Here is a 23330-nt window from a genome sequence, read left to right on the forward strand (position 1 = left end):
AAATGCTAACAGCACAGCACTTAGTCTGTCTCTTATTTTGTCTTATTTCCATCTCGTTTTTCATTCTCTGACCCTTTTACTCATATTTCCATCTTCTCGTTCGTAATTCCTCTCACTGTTGTTCACCTCGCTGGGCACAGTTTGGCAGAAGTTGATTTTGAGAGTCTCATGAGTCTTTTGTTTGTTTTTTTGTTTCCTCCTAAGAATTCAGTCATTTCACCCAAAATATCTGTAGTATCTCACTTTAAAAACATCAGAGCTGAAATATGTTAGTCGATTAGCCAATCAATTTTCACACTAATCCAATGTGTGTGTTTTCTGTCGGTGGAAACTGAACGTATTTTACATTTCATGAGACAAAATGAGACATTTAAAGACGTCACCTCGGGCTCAGAGGCTGAAACTGTGGACTGACGGACGGTTTTCATTATTTTCTAACGTTTTATTAACCAAACAGCAAATCGATTCAAATCAAGAAAAATGGCAAGGCTGACAATAATCATTAGCACTAATAGCCCTTTAAAATGCACACACATAAGAGCATTACTGAGTTTAGTGTGACTTATTGGTTTTTATATTATTTAAAATGATAGTTTTTGTAGCGTTGCTTCGGTGTGAGGCTCATTGGACTGACAGATGTGTCTCCTCTTGTCTCCTGCAGCCACTGCATCAACCAGATCCTGGAGAGCGTCAGCCACATCCACCAGCATGACATTGTGCACAGGGACCTCAAGGTGAGTCATCGTGTACCCCTGCTGCATATAGGGGGACCTTTATTTGCTCTGTAACAGACTAGTTGGATTCACATGAGTCTCTATAACATTGAAATTCATCGGTGGAGAGACTCACAACAGCACACACACGCTCACAGACGTCATGCTGTGACGTTAAAACCAACTTAAGGGATGAGCGTCATCCTAGCCCATCACCTGCTTTCTCCCCTCTTCATTTCTCTCCTCCAATCTTTCTCTAACATCTGTACCCCCCTCCCCTATTTTCATCTGCTCCCCCTCTCCCCTCCCTCCTCTCTCCTCTCCTCTCCCCCTCCCTCCCTCCTGCACTGCTGAGGAGTGACGAAAGCAGACCAGCTGCTATTAATAGCGGGTCGGTGGGTGAGATGACGGCCAGTGACGATTTCCCTTGCAGCGAGATCGTTCACCCCCAGCAGAAATCAACAGCACTCTGGCCTCCTCAGCTGGGTTATTTTAATTTTAATAATACATTAAATGAAGAGGGCAAATTGACCTGAGGTTTTAAACACCTGGATAATTGCACCACATTTGTTTTACTGCCAACCCCAGGTCCTAAACTTTAATAGTTAACTTATAATCTGGTCTTTTAGTAGCAACCCCTGACCCTTTTTATGTGAAGGAGCAGAATTAAGCCATTACTCTGGGGTAAAGTAGACAAGTGTAATCGGAAAATAAACAATCTGTTTTTGTGTGTGAGTGGTGTAAATGGACTTGTGTTGCTTTGCATTGATTTTTTTTACCTTGTATATCGATCGTTGTATCAAATGAACATGGAGAGTTTCAGAAAGACAATAATGATGATGGATGACGAGGGCAGACGACAGAAAAATCCATTATGTTAGATTACATTACGTTAATGTACAGCTCTTATCATGTGTTAAAACTGCATCTGTGCATCATTACTGCAGTTTGTTCTCAAACAGTTTGACTAAACAATATCATCAACTGCATTATAAAAACTGCAACAAAATATTTTCAGCCCCTTCAAAATGATTTTTTTCAGTGCAGTTGCCAAAGTTTTCGAAAAAATATCTAATATGTGAGGATGGGGTGACTAGATTTTGCCGGATAAAGGTCAAAGATCAAGGTCACTTTGACCTCACTGTTCAAGTTTTTGGCCAAAACTGGAGAATTCAGATGACAATTATGACAAAATACAAATATTTCCTTTTTATTAAATTCATACGAAGCAGTAATTCAAGTTCCCTCCTCTTTACACCTGCTGTAAATGTGCTCAATTAACTGTTTGTGTTGAATCTTTCCCTCAAGCCCACATCCAGCAGCAGCATCAGCATTAGTCGGCTGTTTTCAGCAAAAAAAGACCCTCAGTTGCTAAAAATAGTGAGATTAATGGACTTGGTTTCATCAGGTGGCCACAAACAATTAATGCTAATGTTGCACTGTTGCTTTGTGAGGACTGTAAATATGCTGCTACCTGCATCCATCACAACTTTGAAGCCAATAATATTTCAGTGATGGGTTTACTCCCCCCAAGTTGCCAAAAAAATAAGATGTAAGGTCTTAGTTTCTCTGAGACTTTATTAAGGGATGTCAGTATCGGATAATAATAATATTAAATAAACATAAACATGAACAATAATGAGAAGAAATGGTGCCGCAGAGATGAGTGACCCAACGCACGTACACACACACACACACACACACACACACACACACACACACACACACACACACACACACACACACACACACACACACACACACATCACATCACATTTTCGCCTGCCTGTCATCTGGGGAGGGCGACTCATTGAAGGGAAAACAAGAATTGGAGAGAGAGAGAGAGAGAGAGAGTTGAACGCTGTTGGCTGGTGGCAGGCTGGGTTGCCATGGTAACTGTAGGGTGAGGTCACCCGGCTGCTGCAGCGCCAGCGTAGGGACTCATTATGCCACCTCCCATCTATCTATCTCTATCTGTCTCCCTCCCTCCCTCTCTCCCTCTCTCCTTCCCTCTCTCTCTGTTGTCCTGTTGCTTCATCTCCAGCTCTTCAGTCCCCCCACTCTCTCAGCTCTGAACAAGAGAGGGGAGGGAGATGGAAGGAGGGATGGAGAGATGGAGGGATGTAGTATATGTATGATAACTAGATGGGGAGAGAGTGAGCAGAACTGACAGATGAGATGAAGCAGACTAAGAGCAGAAAGACAGTTGGTGCAAGTGTCAGACATCCATCCGTCTGTCCGCATTTGAGGCGATGAGCATGGCTACCACTGCAAAAAAAACTTTCACCCTCAAGACACACTGACACACACACACACACACACACACATTCCTACCAGCGCCACCACATTGAAACATAGACGCTATTTATTTACACTTGGTATTATTACCCTGCTGTTATTTACTGATCACAGGCCTCTTTGCATTAACACCTGGTTTTAATAAGAGTCTTAATGTGATCAGGTGTCAGTGTACAAATGGTGGCCGTGTCAATGAAAACTCCCAAGGTGAAAGATGAGAGTCGTGGGACAGATGGAGACAGCCAAAGGCCTCTCAGCTTTGCTATCCAGGCTAACATTACTTATATTTAATGAAGGTTAATTACTGTCAGTGGAGCGCTAGCTTGCCCATCGTATGACCCTCTTCTCGCACATTGTACTGTAGCTCTCCCTTAATATCCTGCTCCATTCGTCTTTGCCGATGAAGACGACGACTGTGCCTCTTTGACGAGCAGCTCGAGATAACAGAAAAAAAAGGAGGTTGATTATCTGATTGTTCAGCACATTTCTGCTCTCAAAAAACAAACAAAGTCAGGCTGTATCATCACAGTGCAAACCAGATTCGGTTTGATTACTGTATGTTCTAATTGCAGTGGTTTGTGCATTGATTTACAACCAGTATTATCATACAATCATGTGCATGCTGGACACTGCAGAGGTGTGGTTCATAGAGTTTAAAGTGTTGACAGATTGTTCAGGGAAAATCTGCTAATTCAGGGAAACAGAGAAAGGGTGAAAATCATTGTTGTCATTGTACAAAGAAAAAAAAAGGTCAGTTCTGAGCTCTGTATTATGAATAAAAACCTAAAACAAGTAAATGTGAACCAGCTGTGCAGAGATAGTCAGTAACCTCACATCAGATTACACTTGACCTGACCCGTTCCCTCCGTCTCCTCTCCCTAAGTGAGAGCAGCTATGATGTAATGAGGGAAACGAGGAAGCAGTTAAAATACTGTTAGCATGTGCTTATCTCCGCCAAGTCCTGGCTTCTTGCACGACAAGTGTGATCAGAGGGACGGAGTCAAAATTCAAAATGTTAAATCTTGTGACAGCTCCGTCGCCTGCTTCACCAGTTCATGCCTCATTACAACTGTAGATGTCATTGTGCTCCTGCAGCTCGTCCAGTCATGCACACAGACAGGACATTTCCTGAAGGAGGGTTCATGCTTGTCTCCTTTGCTCTTGATTAACTGTATTTTTTCCACTTCTTGCTCCTAAATGTGCTGCAGTTTATTTTGTACCATGCAAAAAAACTACACAGTTTTTCCACAGATACATTAAAAACCCGTTCTTGCTACATAACTGATTAATTTAGACCCCTTTTCTGCCTAAAATGAAGTATTTTACTTATTTAAATAATAATTCATGAAAAATATTGAAAGTGGTGGTTATTCCTGATCTGAATGAAAACATTTCATGCTATATACTGTAATCCTGCCTGTCTGTGTGTTACAGCCCGAGAACCTGCTCCTGGCCAGTAAGATGAAGGGAGCAGCGGTGAAGCTTGCAGACTTCGGTCTGGCCATCGAGGTGCAGGGCGACCAACAGGCCTGGTTTGGTGAGAACACTTTTTATATTTAACCCTATGTTAAATCTTATTCTCTGTATCGTTTCCACCCTGTTTACATTCAGCAGCTTTATTGCTTTAGGATATAAAGCATTAAAGTAGCAGCAAGCCAGTGAGCTAGGCACATTGTGCCAGTAATATACTCTTTTTAATTAATCAACAAAAGAAGAACGGTGTGTTTAAATCCTAATAATGTTTCTACAGATAAATAAATATAAGGAACATACTGTCCCAAATGATTGCAACTATGTGTTGTTTTAAGTTTTATTACAATATTGCTGTGAATATTAATTCTACATTTGATAAATAGGATGGTGCTGAGGTGTGAGAGGAGGCTGTGGTGGGTAGAGACGAGGAGACATGTGGAGGTGCTGCTCATTTATCTCTGTCCAAAACACACTGTTCGAGGCTGTTTGTGTGTTTGTGTTTGCAGGCTTTGCAGGAACTCCAGGATATCTGTCCCCAGAGGTGTTGAGAAAGGACCCGTACGGCAAGCCGGTGGACATATGGGCATGTGGTCAGTTAGCCAGATGATTTGTTTGGATGTTTGCTGTTCTTGTTATCATATGCTCACTCATTAATTTGGGTGTTTGTGTGTGTGTGTGTGTGTGTGTGTGTGGGTGTGTGTCAGGTGTGATCCTGTACATCTTACTAGTGGGCTACCCTCCCTTCTGGGACGAGGACCAACACAAACTGTACCAACAAATCAAGGCCGGTGCATATGACGTGAGTTCCTCCCCTTTATGTTCCTGTAGTCACCTTCGTGTGTTTGTGTTTTTGTTGTTGTAGCAAGTCATGAATAAGTCTTTAATTGTGTAACACAAAAAGCCGGAGAATGGACAGAGACAGAATCACTATTCCTTCAGGTTTATTTTATGTCGAGACAGTGGTTACAAATCCAGATAGATAGTATAAGTGTGGAAAAAACAGCTGGTATTTTCTGTAACCTACTAAAATTAGCATTTTTACAACAATAATAGCATCAATACAAAACTGGGGTCATGTCATAATCACCACTCTGCTGCTTTTGGTCAACTGAAATAATATTTTCATATACAATTAAATACTTACACTGATATTTCCTCAAATTTACCTGTAAATGGAGGGCTGCTTTTCAAAAAAAAGAAAGAAAGAAAATACTGTCGTGTTTCATTCATGGTAGCTTAAGATGATTTGGGCAAAAGGGAAAAAACTGTTTTTTTTGCCATGATTCTTGCTCAGAAAATGAACATTGTTTTGAATTTAAGACACAAGGTAAAACATGGAGGAAGTTTAGAGTTTGCTTTTACTGGGGAACAGAGGAAATTAGAAATAAAGGCCTGGTCCGCCTGCCGCTTGAGGTAGATAAAGGCCACTTGAGAATTTATGGTAGTCATTTGATCTATTATTAATATAAAAAACATTAATCAGTGCAGCTTTAATAAAATGCCCCAGCTCATATTTTGCAGGCTCATCCCAGGCCGGCTGACTGTGCATGTTATTTTGCAAATTTTCAAAACATGGATCCATGAAGACGAAGGTTTTAGATCAGGAGAGTCTGTAAAGGAGAGCTCCACCTGTGTTCATCAGACTTTAATTCTAATAAATAAAATGTGTTTCCTGTTTGAAATGTAATTTATGTGAATTAACAAGCCTCAACTCGAGTCCTGCAGGACACCCTCACTCCAAATCTGGTCCAATAACACATTGTGAATTCAGCTGTGCAAGTCACTCAGAAATTAAATATTAGGTTTTAATTGCTTTCTACTTGTTATTGCATAATTTTCATCTTCCACCGCAACAGAAAAAAGTGATACACCAGGAGAGTGCAGTTGGCTTATTTTTCAGATCTTGTCATAGTCCTCTGGGAGATAGGAATTTATTACCCGTATTAATTTCCATAATTGGAAGCAACCACATCTAATGAATGTGCATAATATGAACACTGATATGAACCGACTGTGACAAGCACTTGTAATAATGCTCACTTTGTGAATGTCAACATTGTCATGCAGATACCTTGAATCGCACTTTTTTTGTGTTTTGCCATTATGTCAGCAACTGACAGCTGACATTTAAATGTTTTGAAGCAAAATGTCACTGGACAACTCACTTTGGTTTTTAGTAGTAAACACGTTCCCTGGCACTTCATGGTGGTACTTGGATGGAGTGATGAGGGAGGTGGGTTTGGCTGAGTGACAGCTTGTCTGTTACCACTGAACAGCCTCATGCTCTGACTTATTCACCACAGATTGAAGTGTGATAGTGTTTTTCAATCCATTCTGTGTCTAGCATTTGAAATTGAGACTAGATTTCCTCTCAGAAATATTGAGGGTGCCGCAGGGGGCAATCAAACCCACGGCCTTTAGATCAAGAGTTGCATATAGTAATAGACAGAGCTAAACAAACAGACATATCATCTCTCTCTCTCTGAACACTGATATGAAGGAGCTGTCAACCTGTGCTTGTGTGTGTGTATGTGAGTGTGTGTTTGTTGGGTTGTGACCTGCTCCACCGGGTGGTTAGCAGGTCTGTTTCAAGTTTCACTTTGCTATATAGGTCACATACCCTACACACAAACACACAGGTACAGTATAGTACAGTAAAGATGTTTGACTCATGTCATCTGATCGTGTCAGCCAATAGTAAGTAGAGGACATGGTGGCTGCCTGTCATGAGGCGTGTTTTAAGTGTGTATTAAGTGTATTTATAAAATGATAATCAGCAACATTTCCTACAGTCGCACCACCCTTTATGCTGCAGCAGTGCATCCTGTACTTTTTGCAGGTGGGATTTTCCAGTGTAATGTAATAACAATAAATGATACCAACTTTATTTGCATAGCACTTAAATAACACAATAAAGTTGCTAAGTGTTTATATCAAAAACTGAAATGTTGCCAAACTGCCAGCATTTTGCCAACAGAGCTGTTAGCAAAATGCCGGCAGGGTCTGGTCGGGTTTCAAAAAGACTTCGTATAAATGGATGGGAGAAAGTCAGAAGTTGATAAACTGCAGAGATATCAGTTAATCAATGAATTGGTCTCAGCTGTGGCTCTGGTAACTTGAGGGGTTACCAGGACGATAGAGGCCCCCCAGGCAGGGGCAGGCAAAAACACAGAGAAAGAGGGTGATTTTCTGTTGCGGCGATGGTGTCACATTTGGGTTTACTGTGACAAAATAGTTACTCCTATCAGAACAAGAAATGGTCCATGAGTGTCCAGAGAGCTTCCCGAACACGTTGATATGTTTTTGGTGTTTCTAGAGTACATATTTTGGAAACCTTCACAAGCTAAACGAAAGAGTAATTTTTGCTGTTCTCATAAATCAGCTCAAAATTTTGTATTGGAGCTAAGGGGCAGCTGGATGGGACTGGCCTCTCTCTGAGGCTCATAGTTCAAATTCTGTAAGTCTCTCTGCTTTTCTGAGCCCATTGTGAGAGAGACGATAAGTTTGTCTACACCTGTGGAAAAAAATCATGTGTGTAGAGTGTAATTTGTCGCCGGGAGCAGTGTGTAAGGAGAAAACATTCAGACAGTTTCAGATGACTTCACTTCTCTCACTTTGTTTAGCTGATGATGTCACCCACTATGGCCTGAACATCCCATGCAATACACACCCATTATAATCTCAAAATGTCTCCGAAAATGATCAATATCATTGATTTTTACATGAACATTTAGGTACATTTTTGTGTGTATGCATGTGTGTTAAAATGTTAATGAATGAAAGCTTATGAACAGTAACATGCATTCTCTACATTTATCTCCCTCTGTCAGTTTCCCTCTCCTGAGTGGGACACGGTGACCCCTGAGGCCAAGAATCTGATCAATCAGATGTTAACGATTAACCCTGCCAAAAGGATCACTGCCGACCAGGCCATCAAGCATCCCTGGGTCTGCGTAAGTCACACTTTAACATCAAGAGAAACCGTTTGCAGCCTGTAAAATACTGATGAAGTGTTCGAGCAAGCTTCAAACAGATGATAATGATGATGACTCACGCATTTTTCACTCTTTGTATTGTTAAGCAGTCATATATTGACATACTGTAGAGAAAAAACTTTGGCAGGACACGGTGACCAGGAGCTCACACTCCCACGGATAAAATAGTGAATTATGTTAAGCAGCTCATTTTTGGCAGACAGCAGTTCAAAGCAAGGGCACAATGTGGTTCAGTAGTAGTTACAATTTACAAGTTACAAGTAGTTAAAATGATGTACAACTAAACACCGAGGCAAAAACCTTAGATGACATCATATATGGTTTGAATGAAACACATTTACTAAAGCAGGTCTTATGGTAAAGGTATAATGGGGGATGTGGATGGTTTTGTCGTTGGTATTGATCCCATACCAGGGCTGGGATTGCCAATATTATCTAATTGATATGGATAGCTTTTATTGTTAGAAACACCTAAGGTATCATGTAAGAGATGGCACAGCTAATGAGGAAACAATGCATTATTAATTTCTGCCTAATTTGCCAAACATGGAGGAATTTTTTTAAACTATTCTCTATTAATTAAGACTGGGGACATTCATTTGAAAACAAGACACTTTTCTGCAGCACATATCTAAATAATGCAGAGCTAAGACGAGTGTTTTATGTGATAAATCTTTTTTTTTTTGGTATTGATCCTACTGGTGTTAAATCAATACTCAAAAAAACCTGTATTGGCAGCATCAATATTTTGATGGTCGATCCTCTGACCTCAGGGTGCAGTAATTAACCACTGAGGTGTCCTTATACAGAAAATAATAGAGCCTTTTGTGTCCTTGTCTATTATTTTGATATATCAGGACTCCTTTTTTATTTATTTAGAGTCGGTTGTATCGGAGCGACATAGTGAATCACCACCAACATGGACATTAAACTACACTGATGTCAGGTTTATCTACAGTGTTGTTTTCTCTCCTCTACGTACAGCAACGCTCCACCGTGGCCTCCATGATGCACCGCCAAGAGACCGTGGAGTGTCTCCGCAAGTTCAACGCCAGGAGGAAACTTAAAGTGAGCGAGGACACAGTCATACATAAATAGACACTCACACACACACATGAAACAAATCCTTATAATGTTGCTTGTTTTTGCGTGTCTCTGTAGGGAGCTATCCTCACGACGATGCTGGTGTCCAGGAACTTTTCAGGTGAGCTTAAGCATTGATACAACACAGTTTGATTCGGCCCAGTGCTGCTGATAGTTCAAGAAGCTCCTAATGTACATTTGTGCCTTAACAAGTCTGTTTTATCTTTATATCTAATTGTTGTAAACACTTTTTTTCCCTGATCTTCGAGGTAAAATGATTCATATCGCTTCTGCTCTGCTGCTATACTTCCTGTCTGCGCCTGCGATCTTCTTTTCGTTGGCCTGAATCTAGTTCCCTCAACCGCACATTTTTATTCCTGCTCAGATTTACTTGTCAGCCCTGTCTGCAGGTTTGTTTTCGCACTTCAGGGGTTTGGCTTGGATTTCCTCTTTGTAAGCAGTTTGGTCACCGAAACATAGTGCACTTTTGATTGAACAGCCTATTTGCGGGCTGGACCTTGGCCCCAGCAAGTTAATGCATTAATGCTACTGGCCCTGTGTTTATATGCTCTCATGTAAGTAAAGCAGCTCTCGTGGATAATGGCCAGCGGCTCTCTGCCGGTCAAGATTGATCTGGACTGGGGAAGGCAGACGGGCCGGACCTCTGAATTGCTTCGTGCATAGCTGTAGGCGTGTTTATCAAGTCAATGTCCATGGAAATGAGATTAATAATTTCAGGGTGGAGGTATTTTAGTGCTGAGAAGATTTCCCGTCTGTTGCTTCGCTTTAATCTAATGAAAATAAAAAGGCGATGGCAAACCGAGGAACTCTTATCTTTATTTAAAGTTAAACTGTTGTGAGTGGTGCGCAGCTCAGTGGCTGACACAGGATCAGTTCTTATGCTCGATACTGAAACACTCTCTGGAAACATCATGTTTTGCCGTTCTTGCCTTAAAAACTGTCAAGTCTAATCAACTTAAAGAGACCAAGAGACACAAATAAGGCTGACAGGCTTTAGTGAGCCTCTTGTCCCACCGCTGTCGCCACATTGAATTCCTCTCTGTCCAATAGTGGGACGGCAGCACACCAGCCCTGCCGCTACTACCAGCACGGCCGCAATGGCGTCGGAAGGTACGTCTGCTAGAAGGGGCGGGGGCGGCGCTGGAGTCGGCCACCGCCTGCGTTGTGCCCGGGCTATTGGCATGTGTCCTGGGCTGCTTGAACCCCACCCACCCACCCACACCTACCTACCTACCTACCTACCCCCACCCCCCCACCTGCTGCCTGCTGCCTGCACACTGATGGATCCCCTTGTGATTGGTGGTCATTGCACTGGGTCATCGTTTAAACACAAATATTTAAATGGAAACCGTAAAAAAGAAGCTGAGCTCTTGACCTGCTGCGTGTCCTGATGCTCTAATGAACGGAGCTGCTCTCCAGGACTGGCTGTTTAATTTCCTGTTTTGAACGGCAACAGCATTGACCCTTTGACCTCATTCTGGCTATTGCAGCTGCCGCCGCCGAGCCAAGCTGCGTTCACACATCTCTGCATTAAGACCGCTGGCTGCGTATCTTCTCCTTTTGCAGCATTAACTATTTTAACCTTGTAATATATTACAAACATAAATCCACACCCCAGCAATCGACCTTCGTATCGCTCCCAGTTTTTTGCCTCCTCTGAATTGGTTTGTACGTGGCTGATGCCCAGTCGATGCCTGCCTGTGCTCGCTGCAACCTTCCCTCCGCATGGCTCTGGCACTGACAGCCAGCCGAGCATGTGTATGATGAGCGTTACAGAACCGAATGCCAACCTGCATGGGAAGCTGGATAAACAGAATGCACAGTGTCTATTTTTCTTTTTGCTCCTCTTCTTCTTCTCCTGCCTGCCCCGTTGTTTTGGTGTGAACAGACGAAGGCAAAAGCAAAAACAAAAACAAAAAACAACCTAACGCAGTCAGTATGCTTCAGACAACTCGCGGTAACACTTTACTTGAATAGGTATTCATAAGATTGACATAACACTGTCATAACCATGACATAACAGCTGTCATATACATCAATGAATACTTATGACATCTGTCATTAAGTGTCATTCGGTAAGTTATGTCACTTTTAATGCAAAGTTGACATTATTTGAGATGTTTTTGTTCTGACAACTTGACATAAAGACAATTTAAACTGTCATAGCAGACCTAATTGCCAAACTTTAAAAATGATGTCAAGTTCTCATAACAAGGACATCTCAAATAATGTCAATTTTGCATCAAAAGTGACATAACTTACCGAATGACACTTAACGACAGCTGTTCATTGATGTTTATGACAGCTGTTATGTCATGGTTATGATCATTTAAGTCAATCTTATGAATACCTATTCAAGTAAAGTGTTACCCAACTCGCACGTCACGATCATCAAACAGTGTCTAAAACTGATATAATCCAAAATATTTCCCTTTTTTCACAGCAACATTAATACTATCGCCTCCTAGGGGAGACTTGTATATGAAAACTGTGATCTTTGATTTAATTGAAATGTTTCTGTGTCCTGTGGTACAGTCTTAAAGAGAACAGGATGTGTCATATACTGTACGTAGGCTATATTTTATCTTACCACATGGGCCCTGGGTCTTATTAATAATATTTTATATAATATATATCTATAATATATCTTTTATGTAATAACAGCCTTAATGGAAACTTGAGAGTTCTTGAGATTCCCTCCAGCACACACACACACACACACACACACACACACACACACATACACACACACACACTCTTTTATCCCCATTTATATGATTTAACCCATGACACCGGCCTCTGTAACCCTGATGGTCCAGAACAGACCAGTTTGTTTGAAGCATACTGAAAACCTTCACAGGTAAATGTCAGTCACATGGCAGGGCAGGCTGCTCGCTCAAAGGCCGCACGCACACAGGAATCAGGGTTCGATCAGGTGGATCCTGTGTCGACACGCTGTGAATGATGGCTTTATCTTTGTGTTCGATCCCAAGTGTCTCTGTGTTGTTGGTTTTGTTACACAGAGGATTGTCCCGAGCTTAAAGGTCTCCGCTCACTTTAAACTGACTGTGTGGGAATGCAACACTTTGTAAGATGAAGACTTTGAAGTGGATGCTGCATGCCAGACATGTTGATAAGACACTGTTGTCGCATGAACCCACCGCCCATGTGAATATGACTAACGAACGCCTTTGAACACAAAGTGAGAGCTTGACAGCTGTTTCCAGCTCAGATGTTAACATGCAGATATTAAATCCATTAATGTTTTTCTCGTCCTCTCCATTGCCCTCCTTCCTACTTTGTAAATGGAAGGTAAGGGGGAGGGGAAGTTGTTATACTGTATAGTGGGAGTATGTTTGTGTTTAGTTTAAGTCTACTAGAAGTCTTCAGAAAGTATTAAGCCAAATTTTACACACTTGATTGTGCAATTGATTTAATTTTAAGTGGATCAAATTGCTGTACATCTACACTCAGTGAGCCTTGATGACAAGTGAAACTTGACTTTGTTTATCTTTGAGATATGCATCCAGAGTCCACATTAGCTGTGTTCATTACAGGTGCTCAATCAATCAATCATTGGTTCGATCACAAAGCATCCACCTCTTTCTTCTACAAAGCACTATTTCAGTGGCTAAAATACTTAAGTTAATGAGAAATTACTGAGAAGTTAATGAGTTTTTGATTTATAAAAATGTTGCAACATGCTTTCATGTTTTTGTTTTGTTATTGAGAGTTATTGAGTCTTAATTGATCGGGAAAAATGGCAGTTTTATCCATTTAAAATAAAATCTACAACAAAAAGTGAAGCAGTGTGAACACTGTGAAGTGACTGTATATACTGTAATGTGTGTGTGCATGAATGCATGTGAACTGTTTTGTTTGGTTTCCTGTTTGGTGTTGTTTGTAGGACATTTGTGGTCAGGTTTTCAGGTGCATGCCCAACATCTAAGTCATCTGAAAACTAGAATAAATAATAACATCTTTACTGACACATTGATTTCAATAAGAAACATATAGAATTGATTGTTTTTGTTTTAGATGTGTAGATTAGATGAGACAGATTGACCCACTATCATCTTATTGGGTTAACCTATTTTATGGTCAGTTTGACCTACTCTCATCATTACCACATAACCTCAGGTTTAACCTACAATATGATCATTTGACATAATCCAGAAATATTTTATAGTTTTTTTTTACTCAAAATTTGGGCCCTGTATCAAAACCAGTTTGAATATAAGAGGTTAAAAAAAAGTTCATACCCCAGTCAGAGTCATTTTAGATTCATGATAGATTTTTCCATTTCCATGTTTTCTATTCATATTTCGGAATAATAATGTCCCATTATTTTTATTTCACCTGATTATTCCCAGTAGTGGAGAAAAAATATGATTGTTCCTCGTACATAATTTACTTTTCTGTGTCTGTGGTCCTTATTGTCTCCTCTCTCTTTTCTTTCAGCATGCAAAACCTTACTAAACAAAAAGTCGGACGGAGTGAAGGTAAGTTTTCTGACCCAGTGTGTTTTTTTTTTTTTTTTTTTTTCACTTTACTGTTTCTGTCTTTCTTACTCTTCCTTTCTTCTGTCGTCTCCCTTTTGGTCTGTCACCCTGACTATTGTGTGATAACATATATTGATGGTGTTATGACCACATGGAAGAGCCGTATGTTATTTAAGTTGAATTAACTTTGTAATCTGCTGCCCTGTAGCTTTTTGAGGTCTGTTAAATGTGCTTTAAAGATTTTGTTGCATTTTGAAAAGGATTGATCACAAAATCAAGCAGTTGTTCGTTCATATTTGAGAGTTAATAACTAAAGGTGAATGAAGATTGAAGAGTAAAATCTTAATAATCAAGAATAATACACTTTTAAAATGTTGTTTGTTTCCTTACCACCAGTTTTTCCTGTGATTCACAGCGATCCGAGCCACCATCGTGTCATGGTGCTCACTTTGTCAGCGTCAGTGCATGCAGTGAAGTGCCATGATCAACAAGGGCCAAAAAAATAAAAGTCCAATTACATACAGTAACTTATATAATAACTAACCCAAAGAAAAATACATTATACAGATAAACTGCACAACCCGTTATTTTAATATTTTAAATTTTAATACATTGTTTTTCCAGCTGAAACTTTCTTTCTTTTTTTTCTGGGGCCCTCTTCTTAGTATCCCTCTGTCTCATCTTGTTCCTGTGTAAGCTTTGTGCAGCTGTTTTCTTTTTCTCTCTTTCTGGGATCAATCTGGCAGCTTCAGTCTTTTACTATTTTGATTAGTTCCTTATTTCCCCAATGACCCCTTATTTTATTTTATTTTTTTCCTCCTCCTCTTCATTGCTGTCTGTCAGAAAAGGAAGTCCAGCTCGAGTGTTTGTTTGATGGTGAGCTCGGTCTCTGTCATTTTCATTCCTTTTTCCTTCTTTGTCTCTCTCTTCTTGTTTCCAAGTCGTTTCCCCCCCCTAGTCCTCCTCCCCTCGCTCTCGCCGTTTCATTTCTTTTCTCTTTTTTTTGCCTTTTGGACAGAGATGCTTGAGGCGTCGTCTATGACAGTTTTGTCTTGTCCGGTTTGTGTTGGATTTCGCAGCTTCATCCAACATCTCTGCATCCCCTTCTGCCATGAGCGCCACCAAACCATTTGAACTCCTGACAAATAACAAACACACACACACATACACACTCATCCCCTTCCAGTTATCCTCGTCTGACCCATCTGCCTATGAATAAATCAGGCATTATGACCCTGACCATCATAGGAGATTTACCCGCTGTAAACATCAATATACAGTCATTCCCTCTCTTTTCAGTCATGGTACATTTATTGTACTGTCATTATTTTTCATTTGAGTGATTTATTTATTTTTCTCCTCTCCTGCTAAGAAATAAAAACAGCTGTCTTGGTCACCTGCAGATAATCACCAACCATTTAAATAGAGGCAGTTCAGGCATAACGGACTTAATATTAGAAGTGGTGCTTATAAAGTAATGAAGTAAAAAAAAATGCAATTACTGTACAGTTGGAGATGGTGCCTTTAAATCCCCTTAATTTCTCCTCTTACCGACACAGTTCAGTTATGGGTCAAACTATGGAGGAACATTTTTGACAGTAAAAATGTATTAAAGATAAATTTATGCACAGCAAGTCAAGATTACACTGAGTGCTTTTATTGGGCAATAAAGTAAAATATGTAGATTTAAAAAAAAAGATTACTCTTAATATTTCAGTAATTTGTTTTCAAAATAAAATAGATGCTTTCTATCTTGATAGAAATCTTGCTGAAATATAGGCCAATAAATAATGTTGTAGGGTATTTGATTTAATGAATGAGTTTCAGTACTGATACCGACAGGATGTTTTTTAGATGACTCATTGATAAAATGAGCCAAACCTGAATGAAAACAGTATTTTCTGAGTCAATAACTGTAACAAAAGGAACAAATCAAGAACATTTTACCTCTTAAAAGTCGTATTATTTCTGATCCTGTAACATCACATTTCAAAAAGCTGCAGATCGACCTTCATCTCTTTTCCATCCCTGGAAAACGTTGTAAAATGGGTGAAGTGTAGTTTTCCTGGTTGGTCTCAGGGTTGCACATTAGTTTTTCTGTTAGAAGATGTTCCTAGTTGGCCACGGAGGCTGCCAAAGTACTTTTTTATAGTCACACTGGGGCATTCGCTCATCTCAGAGTCGTAGAAAAACAGCAGGAAAACCTCCCTGCATTTTCCTCTTAATCTTTCATTGACGTAATCCCTTCGTCCACACCTCTTTAAATTTCTGGGAATACTGATTTACGTTCGAGAAGCTTCTCTTTCCCCTCCAGTTTTCCTGAGGCTAAAGGGAGAGTCCAGCTCCAACTTTGTTTTCCTGTTTGCATCACACATTCAAGACAATCTACACATCTGTTGTGCAGCGGAGCCACTGGATCAGTTTGCAACAACAGAACCAAAATCAGTAATGAAGCAATAGAAAATCTTGCCACTTCATCCTCTCCTTCATTTTCATGAAGTTTGGAGACCCAGAATAAAAAACAACAATGTTAGAGCGGCTGCAGATCCTGACATTTAGTTGCCAGGATGGGTCAAGCTTAAAAATACAACTCTAGATCCTACATTTCCCACAATGCAATACCATCTCTTGAGGAGTTTTCAGTTGAAAATGACGTCCTCCAAACCTGAGCCACAGAGGAGAGAAGTTAAAACTGTAAAAACACGTCCATAGCTTCAGATGAACTTAAAATCTACGACTTTCATTACATGAGTTGAATTCCTGAGAGTGCAGCCACTGAACCTGACAGTAAACTTGTTATTTGGTTTAATTAAACTTTATGCTTTTTATATTGTGTCGCAGGGTGCACGGCTGCAGTTGAGAGAGAAACGTTCACTCGGTGAAATATATTGTCGCCGCTGTAGGAGACTATTGAGAAACACAGGATTCTGAAAATGAGTTTACTTCATATAGGAACAGTCTTGAAAACACATTTGCTCATCAAATCTTTTTTGTTTATGGCCTTTTTTTTATGGACGAGCCAACATTTGATTGAGGTTTTGACAAAGTCTTCAAGATGCAGTCAAAGCTATGAACAGGGTCTGTTCAAGAGTTTAACGCTGACATGCTTTTGTGGGTTAAAACAGGCTTTAGGTTAAAATTAGAATAGCAACATACAGTACATATCGTACCTCTATGCACACACACACACACACACTCCACAAATAGGCATAAACCTTGCATCAAGGCCTTTCACTGCATGCACAGACCTGGACTGGTGACCATATTTATAATACTCTGAATCTGTAACACATTTTTTGGCTGCGTTGCCACTTATTGGTGTAATTAAATATGTAATTTTTCTCAAAAGTGCTGCAAAAAATCCTTTAAGATCAAATCTGAAAGTTTGTTCGTTGTCTTAAAATGCATGTGCTGACTAACTGTTCTGTATTTTTACTTTTTTTTTTCTAAATGTTTTGCAAATTGCAACAACTGCAAACCCAAATAGTCCTTTAGTTATTCAATACATAGGTTTATGAGAGAGATAAAATTTAGTTTCTACAGTACAAGTTCCTGATGATCAACAGAAGAAATTATTTTGAAGCTACTGTACGTGCTCAACAGACCTACAGGAGACTACAACAACAACATCTGGCCTTTAAAAAGCACAAGGCAGTGAGTGAGGTGCAGATTGATACAAGATAATTAGAAGAATCTGTTTAGCATTGAACTGCTGCACATACGTTATGCACGTTATGCAGCTTTGAATCGCACTCACTTAGAATATGTACAGTAATGACACTGGCCGTTTATTGGCTGTGTTCTTCCACCTCAGATTCCCACAGGGTGGTTTTATGGTTTAGAGCCAGCGAGAGCAGTGGGAGTCATTCTGTGTTGTGTTTCTTTGCCCCAGTCGCAGGGAAACAACAGTAAAAACAGTGTAGTAAGCAGCAGCAGCACCAAAGACAGCAGCATGTCATCTTCAGCACCAATGGTACCTCATCTCTATATTTGGTTTCCCTTCACCTTGCTTTCTACGGCATCATTTCATTGTTCCCATCTTTTTTAATGTTTAGTACTATGTCGTCACCTTTCTGTCATGTCCCACGTTCGAGTAAAACCTTCTTCTCTGCACTTCGATCTCTCGCTCGTCCTCCATCCTCTGCCTCTCTGCTTCAGTTCTGAACACAAACTGTGATGTTGGCGGTGGATTTGATGACTCTAAAAATTGAACCACTGGCTTGTTTCATTTGAGCGTCTCCCCCGGCTCACATTTTACCCAGATCTCCTGTGGACACCCCCGTGTGTGTGTGTGTGTGTGTGTTTATATATATAGACACGTTTACACAGTGCACAACATCGACAGGTAGACAAATGACTTTCATTTCGCTGTACAGCAGCAGACACTTCAATCTAGCTCAGCCACGTCCTGGTGACTCCTTTATGTGTTTCGACTGCGTCACCTGAGCTTTCTTGATGGTTTGCCTTTGAAGATGTGCAGGGTTATTGCAATTTGTTAGAAAGCAGAGCTCAAAAACTCAAAAGGCTGAACCTGTACTACATCAAAAGAAAAGAACGGGGCTCACGTTTACAAAGTGTTCGTCAATATGTGAACTGTAAACGTTGAGGACTTCTGGGTAAAACAGGAGCTGGCATGGACAGGTAATAGAGAACTCATTATATGTATGAGGATGCAGCCCCTGTGTTCATATATGTAATTGAATGAAAGCCAAACAAAAGGTGCTTGTTTTTACCTTTAGCCTCCATTGCACCTCCCTCTTCGGTCTATGTGTTAAGCTAAGCTAACACGCTGCTCCAAACAAACTCTACATACTGATAGCAGTATTAATCTTCTCTTTTTCTACACTCCAAATTCTACATGGCACCTTTTTCCACTGATGAGTCTTGCACTCAGAAGCCAGATACTAAACTTTCAAAATTGGGACCGAGGCACTGAGCTAAGTAAAACATTTCCTCAGACTGTGATCAGATTTTCCAGTCTAAACTCCCCCATAGCTGGGCTGGTCTGCAGTTTAGGGGTAAAGACCATGAACGACAGCATCCTGCCGTGTCTCAACTGTAGGGACTAAAGGCATAAAATACCCCAAAACTATTAAAATTACCCATAATCCAATGTGTCATCGATGGGGCTGCATGTTCTACTGTAAGGTGGTAGTGCTTGGATGTTGGGTCCAGTGTCGATCGGGATCAGGATCCTGATTGTGTGACTTAAACCACCACACTGTGGGTTTGTTTTCCAAACAGTGTCGTACTTGGAGCTCTTGAATCGTGCTCAATGCTTCTGTGTGTGCAGGGTCAAGGGTGAGGATGAGGAGTGGCTACACAAACACACAGTCACCACGTCTAATGCAGCGATTACACCATATAGGAATCACATGGTCATACAGTAACTCTGAATAACTCACTATGTTGACTACAAAGCCTTCTAGTAATGATTATTTACTTGCTAGCTATAGTAATCTAGCTGAGCATTTATTTACTTTGTTAGCATTTAGTCATTTCCTTATATTTATAATGTGGTCAATATCATTGAAAGTTCTCATATGTACACAAATCAGCGTGGTAAGATTTATTTATGAAGTCTTTAGCTGAATCAGGAAATTTATGTGACAACCATCAGTCTTTCCCTTCAATGTGATGCACACATGTCTCTGCTGAGTGAACTGGGTGTTCTTTTAAAGTGACAGCAGCACCTCCAAAACACGAAAAAATGGGAATATATTGGCCTCAGTTTACAATTTTATTTCCTCTGCAGACACATTTCAGTGAACAGGCGTTCATCCCTCTATAGTGCAGGCAATAAAATGGTAAACTGAGTGCATATTATTGTTGTTTTTGGAGTGTTTGCTGCAGTAGTACAGAAATGCATCAGTATTCATCCACTTTCTTCACTTTATACTTGAAGTAATGCATGTCTCTTTGGAGACTTTTAATTATTTAAGGCCATATTGGATATATCAGCTTCCAAGTTAAGTACCATAACTTCCAGGTGACATGAAAACACCATCAGCACCAGCACTCGCACTTCCATGAACCTGCAGTCACTCACAGACTCCTCCTTCTCCTCCTCCTCTTCCTCCTCCTCAGCCATGGCCCTGAGTGGGTGAATATGTGCTTAGCTGTGTTCACGGCTGTTTTGATGCATTTTGGAGACTCTAAAATGATCCTGTAGCCCACAGTGGTTGAATGGGGTCCAGACTCACGCTGAGCGCCTTGACTTCTACAGTCATCGATCTAATCACCATAAATGCTCCACAGCCTCTGTTTCGTAGCTCCCTGTGCTTTGTTTTGGTGTGCGCACACGTGTCTTATCTTTGTGGTCATGGGATATGTTGATATTCCCTGGCGCTCCCACCCTCGTTCCTCCCCTCTCCCCTCCATCCCATCCCTGCATGTTAAAGTGTTTCCTACCTCCCCCCAGGAAGCCCAGACAACTGTTGTACACAACCCAGCTGACGGCACCAAGGTAAGCCGTTCCTTCTGCCACCAGTAGCCACCAGCCACTAGCCACTACTAATGCTCAGGTAACTTGTGTGGGATTTTCTCTAAATATACCTCATACATGACCCAATAAAAATAAACACAAATAAAAGAGCATTATTTTGCCTCCTGATGCGACAGTAGCAAGCCACTGGAATAAATGTAAACTTTCCATGTTTTATTAGAACCAATTGATGAATGAATTAATGAAAAAACTAAATTTGAGCCAATATCTGTAGAAGCCATGAGAGCTTTAGTCCTCAGTTCTTATCTGGTTGGACCAATCAGCAGCCTTTGACACAGTGAACCACAGCGTCCTGGTATTTGTACTTTCTTGGTTTGAATCCTATCTCACTGGGCCACTCCTTCAATGTGTCATGGCAAAAACAAACATCCGTATCACATCCTCTATTGACAGGGGTGCCCCAAGGTTCAATACTGGGGCCCCTTCACTTTGCACAAAACACATCAACTTATTGGGTGAAGTTATTCAGTTGCATTGATTCTCATATATTTTCTACGCAGATGACAGCCAACTGTACCTGTTGATCGGAATTGATTACACAGTTAAAGTATATAGTTGTTCCAGTGGTACCCTTCAGGATTCATACAACATCAGAGCTGATTTCTAATGTATATTTAAGAGAAAATCCTACACTGCCTCTAACAGCAGCACAAGCACTATACTATACCTTTAAATCCTCATCCAAGGCCTTTTACTAAAACAGGAACCAGCCCCCACTCTACTAGCACTGCCGTGTTAGTGCACAAGCTTGTGTAATAGTAGAATGATTATGAAATGCCCATGCTCTTACACAATTTTCTTTACATTGACACTTCTCTCACAATACGTTGCCTCACTGGCTTGCTAACTCTTTTCACAAGCAGTTATATGCTGACATGCACTTGCACACTCCTCCCTATTAAAACTAACTAACAGGATCTCAAAACGCTCACACAAACACACTTTGTTGCTTCGATGTGTGTGTGGCTCTCTGCGCTTCCCCTTCGCTGCTGTCCTGGCTGGTTTGTGCTCCTGGGAGGGAGTCGTCCACCCGTTCATTTGTCCGTCAGGTTGTCTGTGTGTCCATACGGCCAAAGCTTCCCAATCCTGTCTTACTTAAACGATTTAAAAAAAAAAATTTGTCTTGCTCTTTCTCTTTTTGCCCCCCTTTATCCATCTCTCTCTCTCTCTTGGTCCACCCGCTCCTCTGTCCATCTCTCCTTTCTTTCTGTTTGACAGGGCTCCACAGAGAGCTGTAATAACACAGAAGAGGAGGAGATGAAAGGTAGGAAAGGTACTTGTCAAACTTTCACCTACTCTGCATGCCTCTTTTTCTTCACTTTATATCTGCAGATCAGATAGAAAAGTATTACAACAGATCTAAAAATGACTTTTTTCCTCTTTATACTCGGAAGTAATGCATGTCTGCTGACTGGAAAGAGGTTTCAGGTAGTCCAGTAAGTCCAGGGAAAGCAAATGTGGCTCAAACTGTCTTATGTAAACTCTTCCCTGCATGTATGGGGAAACATACAGTGCTGCTTCCATTGTTGTCTCTGTGCAAAGTAACAATATGGTGGTGTGTTGTTAGTTGGCTCATCCCGTTCTCTTGGAGACACGAAGCAGAATGAGATTAATCGTACAAGCAAGGGTGCACTGCTCTTACAGTATTTACATCCAGATCTGCACAGGCTTAGATAAAGCATCCCTTTAATATGACACATCTAAGGCTCACCATCGGCCCGACCATATGTGGGTACCTCTGCCTCATTTTGATTGTCAGTGTGTGTCAGTGTGCATGCCAGCACCACACAGACCACCTAAGCCTTTAATTAGTCATCTGCAGCTCAGGGAAGACACCTCACTGTTTTCAGTTGAATGAAGTAGGACAGAGCTACGTGCAGCTTTCGAGCAAACAGTTAATCCAGTTACTTGAGCAGCTTTACATTAGGTTTACCAGCACTCGGTCTTATAGTGGATGGTCACTGACGTGCAATTGAGAGGCTGTTGTTCCTGTTTCTCCTCTGTCTTTCTCTGTGTGCTCTTAGTTCATGTCGCTTTAGATGAAAGTGAAAAGGATTGAATGTAACTTCTGCTGTCTTCTTTCAAACACAAAACACTTTGAGGATGCATCAGCTCATCCATGTGCACCATCAGGGTTTCTAAGAGACTATAAGTCAACAACTGCAACGTTTTATGAAGCAAATATATTGCTAAGTGTTCACTAGTTCCAGCTTGATGAATGTTATGATTCGCTGCTTTTCCTTTTATATGAATGAAAATTAAACGTCATGGATTTTCATGGAAGTTAGAAGATAATATATTCATAAAATCTAAATATTAATATAGATAGATGAACATATGGACTCTCTGCCCATTTGCATCAGTTTGTAATTGTATTTTTGTCTTGTGATTGGGGGGCGGCAGTGTCTGTCTCTGAATCTACTACTAGCACAGACAGTGCAGTGTTAAGCCAGTGCAGCACTATTGAGGAACGCACTCCAACCCTGTCTCCTCCTCAGTGCCCACCACTCACCTGTAAGTTGGCAGCAGTTTACCTGGTTTTACTCTCAGCTCTGACCTTTGTGTCCTCCTGGCCTTTTCCTCTTATGCTCAGCAACAGATGTTCAGCAAACAAATCTTCCCTTCAAGCAAAACACGTCATGTTGATGGTAAAATAAAAAATAAAAGCCTCAACATGAAAAAAGGGAAAAATCTGACCTCTTCACTTTTACGTTTCCCCTCCTGTGCTGCCATCTACTGG

At 40.8% G+C, this 23330-nt stretch overlaps 1 protein-coding gene across 7 annotated transcripts in view; it reads left to right on the plus strand.

The window, feature by feature from the left end:
- Positions 1 to 23330, plus strand: part of camk2g2 (calcium/calmodulin-dependent protein kinase (CaM kinase) II gamma 2) — a 66640-nt gene that overhangs the window by 36750 nt on the left and 6560 nt on the right. For 2 of the 7 annotated variants that reach the window (XM_083988727.1, XM_083988728.1), the window contains exons 6-15: positions 662 to 734; positions 4446 to 4548; positions 4991 to 5074; positions 5189 to 5283; positions 8315 to 8437; positions 9464 to 9547; positions 9641 to 9683; positions 14045 to 14085; positions 20507 to 20551; positions 21809 to 21854. In XM_083988727.1, the coding sequence (XP_083844853.1) occupies positions 662 to 734; positions 4446 to 4548; positions 4991 to 5074; positions 5189 to 5283; positions 8315 to 8437; positions 9464 to 9547; positions 9641 to 9683; positions 14045 to 14085; positions 20507 to 20551; positions 21809 to 21854 (737 nt within the window). Of the gene's footprint in view, positions 1 to 661; positions 735 to 4445; positions 4549 to 4990; positions 5075 to 5188; positions 5284 to 8314; positions 8438 to 9463; positions 9548 to 9640; positions 9684 to 10633; positions 10694 to 14044; positions 14086 to 17977; positions 18059 to 20506; positions 20552 to 21808; positions 21864 to 22993; positions 23105 to 23330 lie in introns of all 7 variants that reach the window. The other 5 variants (XM_083988729.1, XM_083988724.1, XM_083988730.1 and 2 more) reach the window with 5 other exon arrangements.

This window comes from Trachurus trachurus, assembly GCF_905171665.1.
Source record: "Trachurus trachurus genome assembly, chromosome: 15".
NCBI lineage: Eukaryota > Metazoa > Chordata > Actinopteri > Carangiformes > Carangidae > Trachurus > Trachurus trachurus.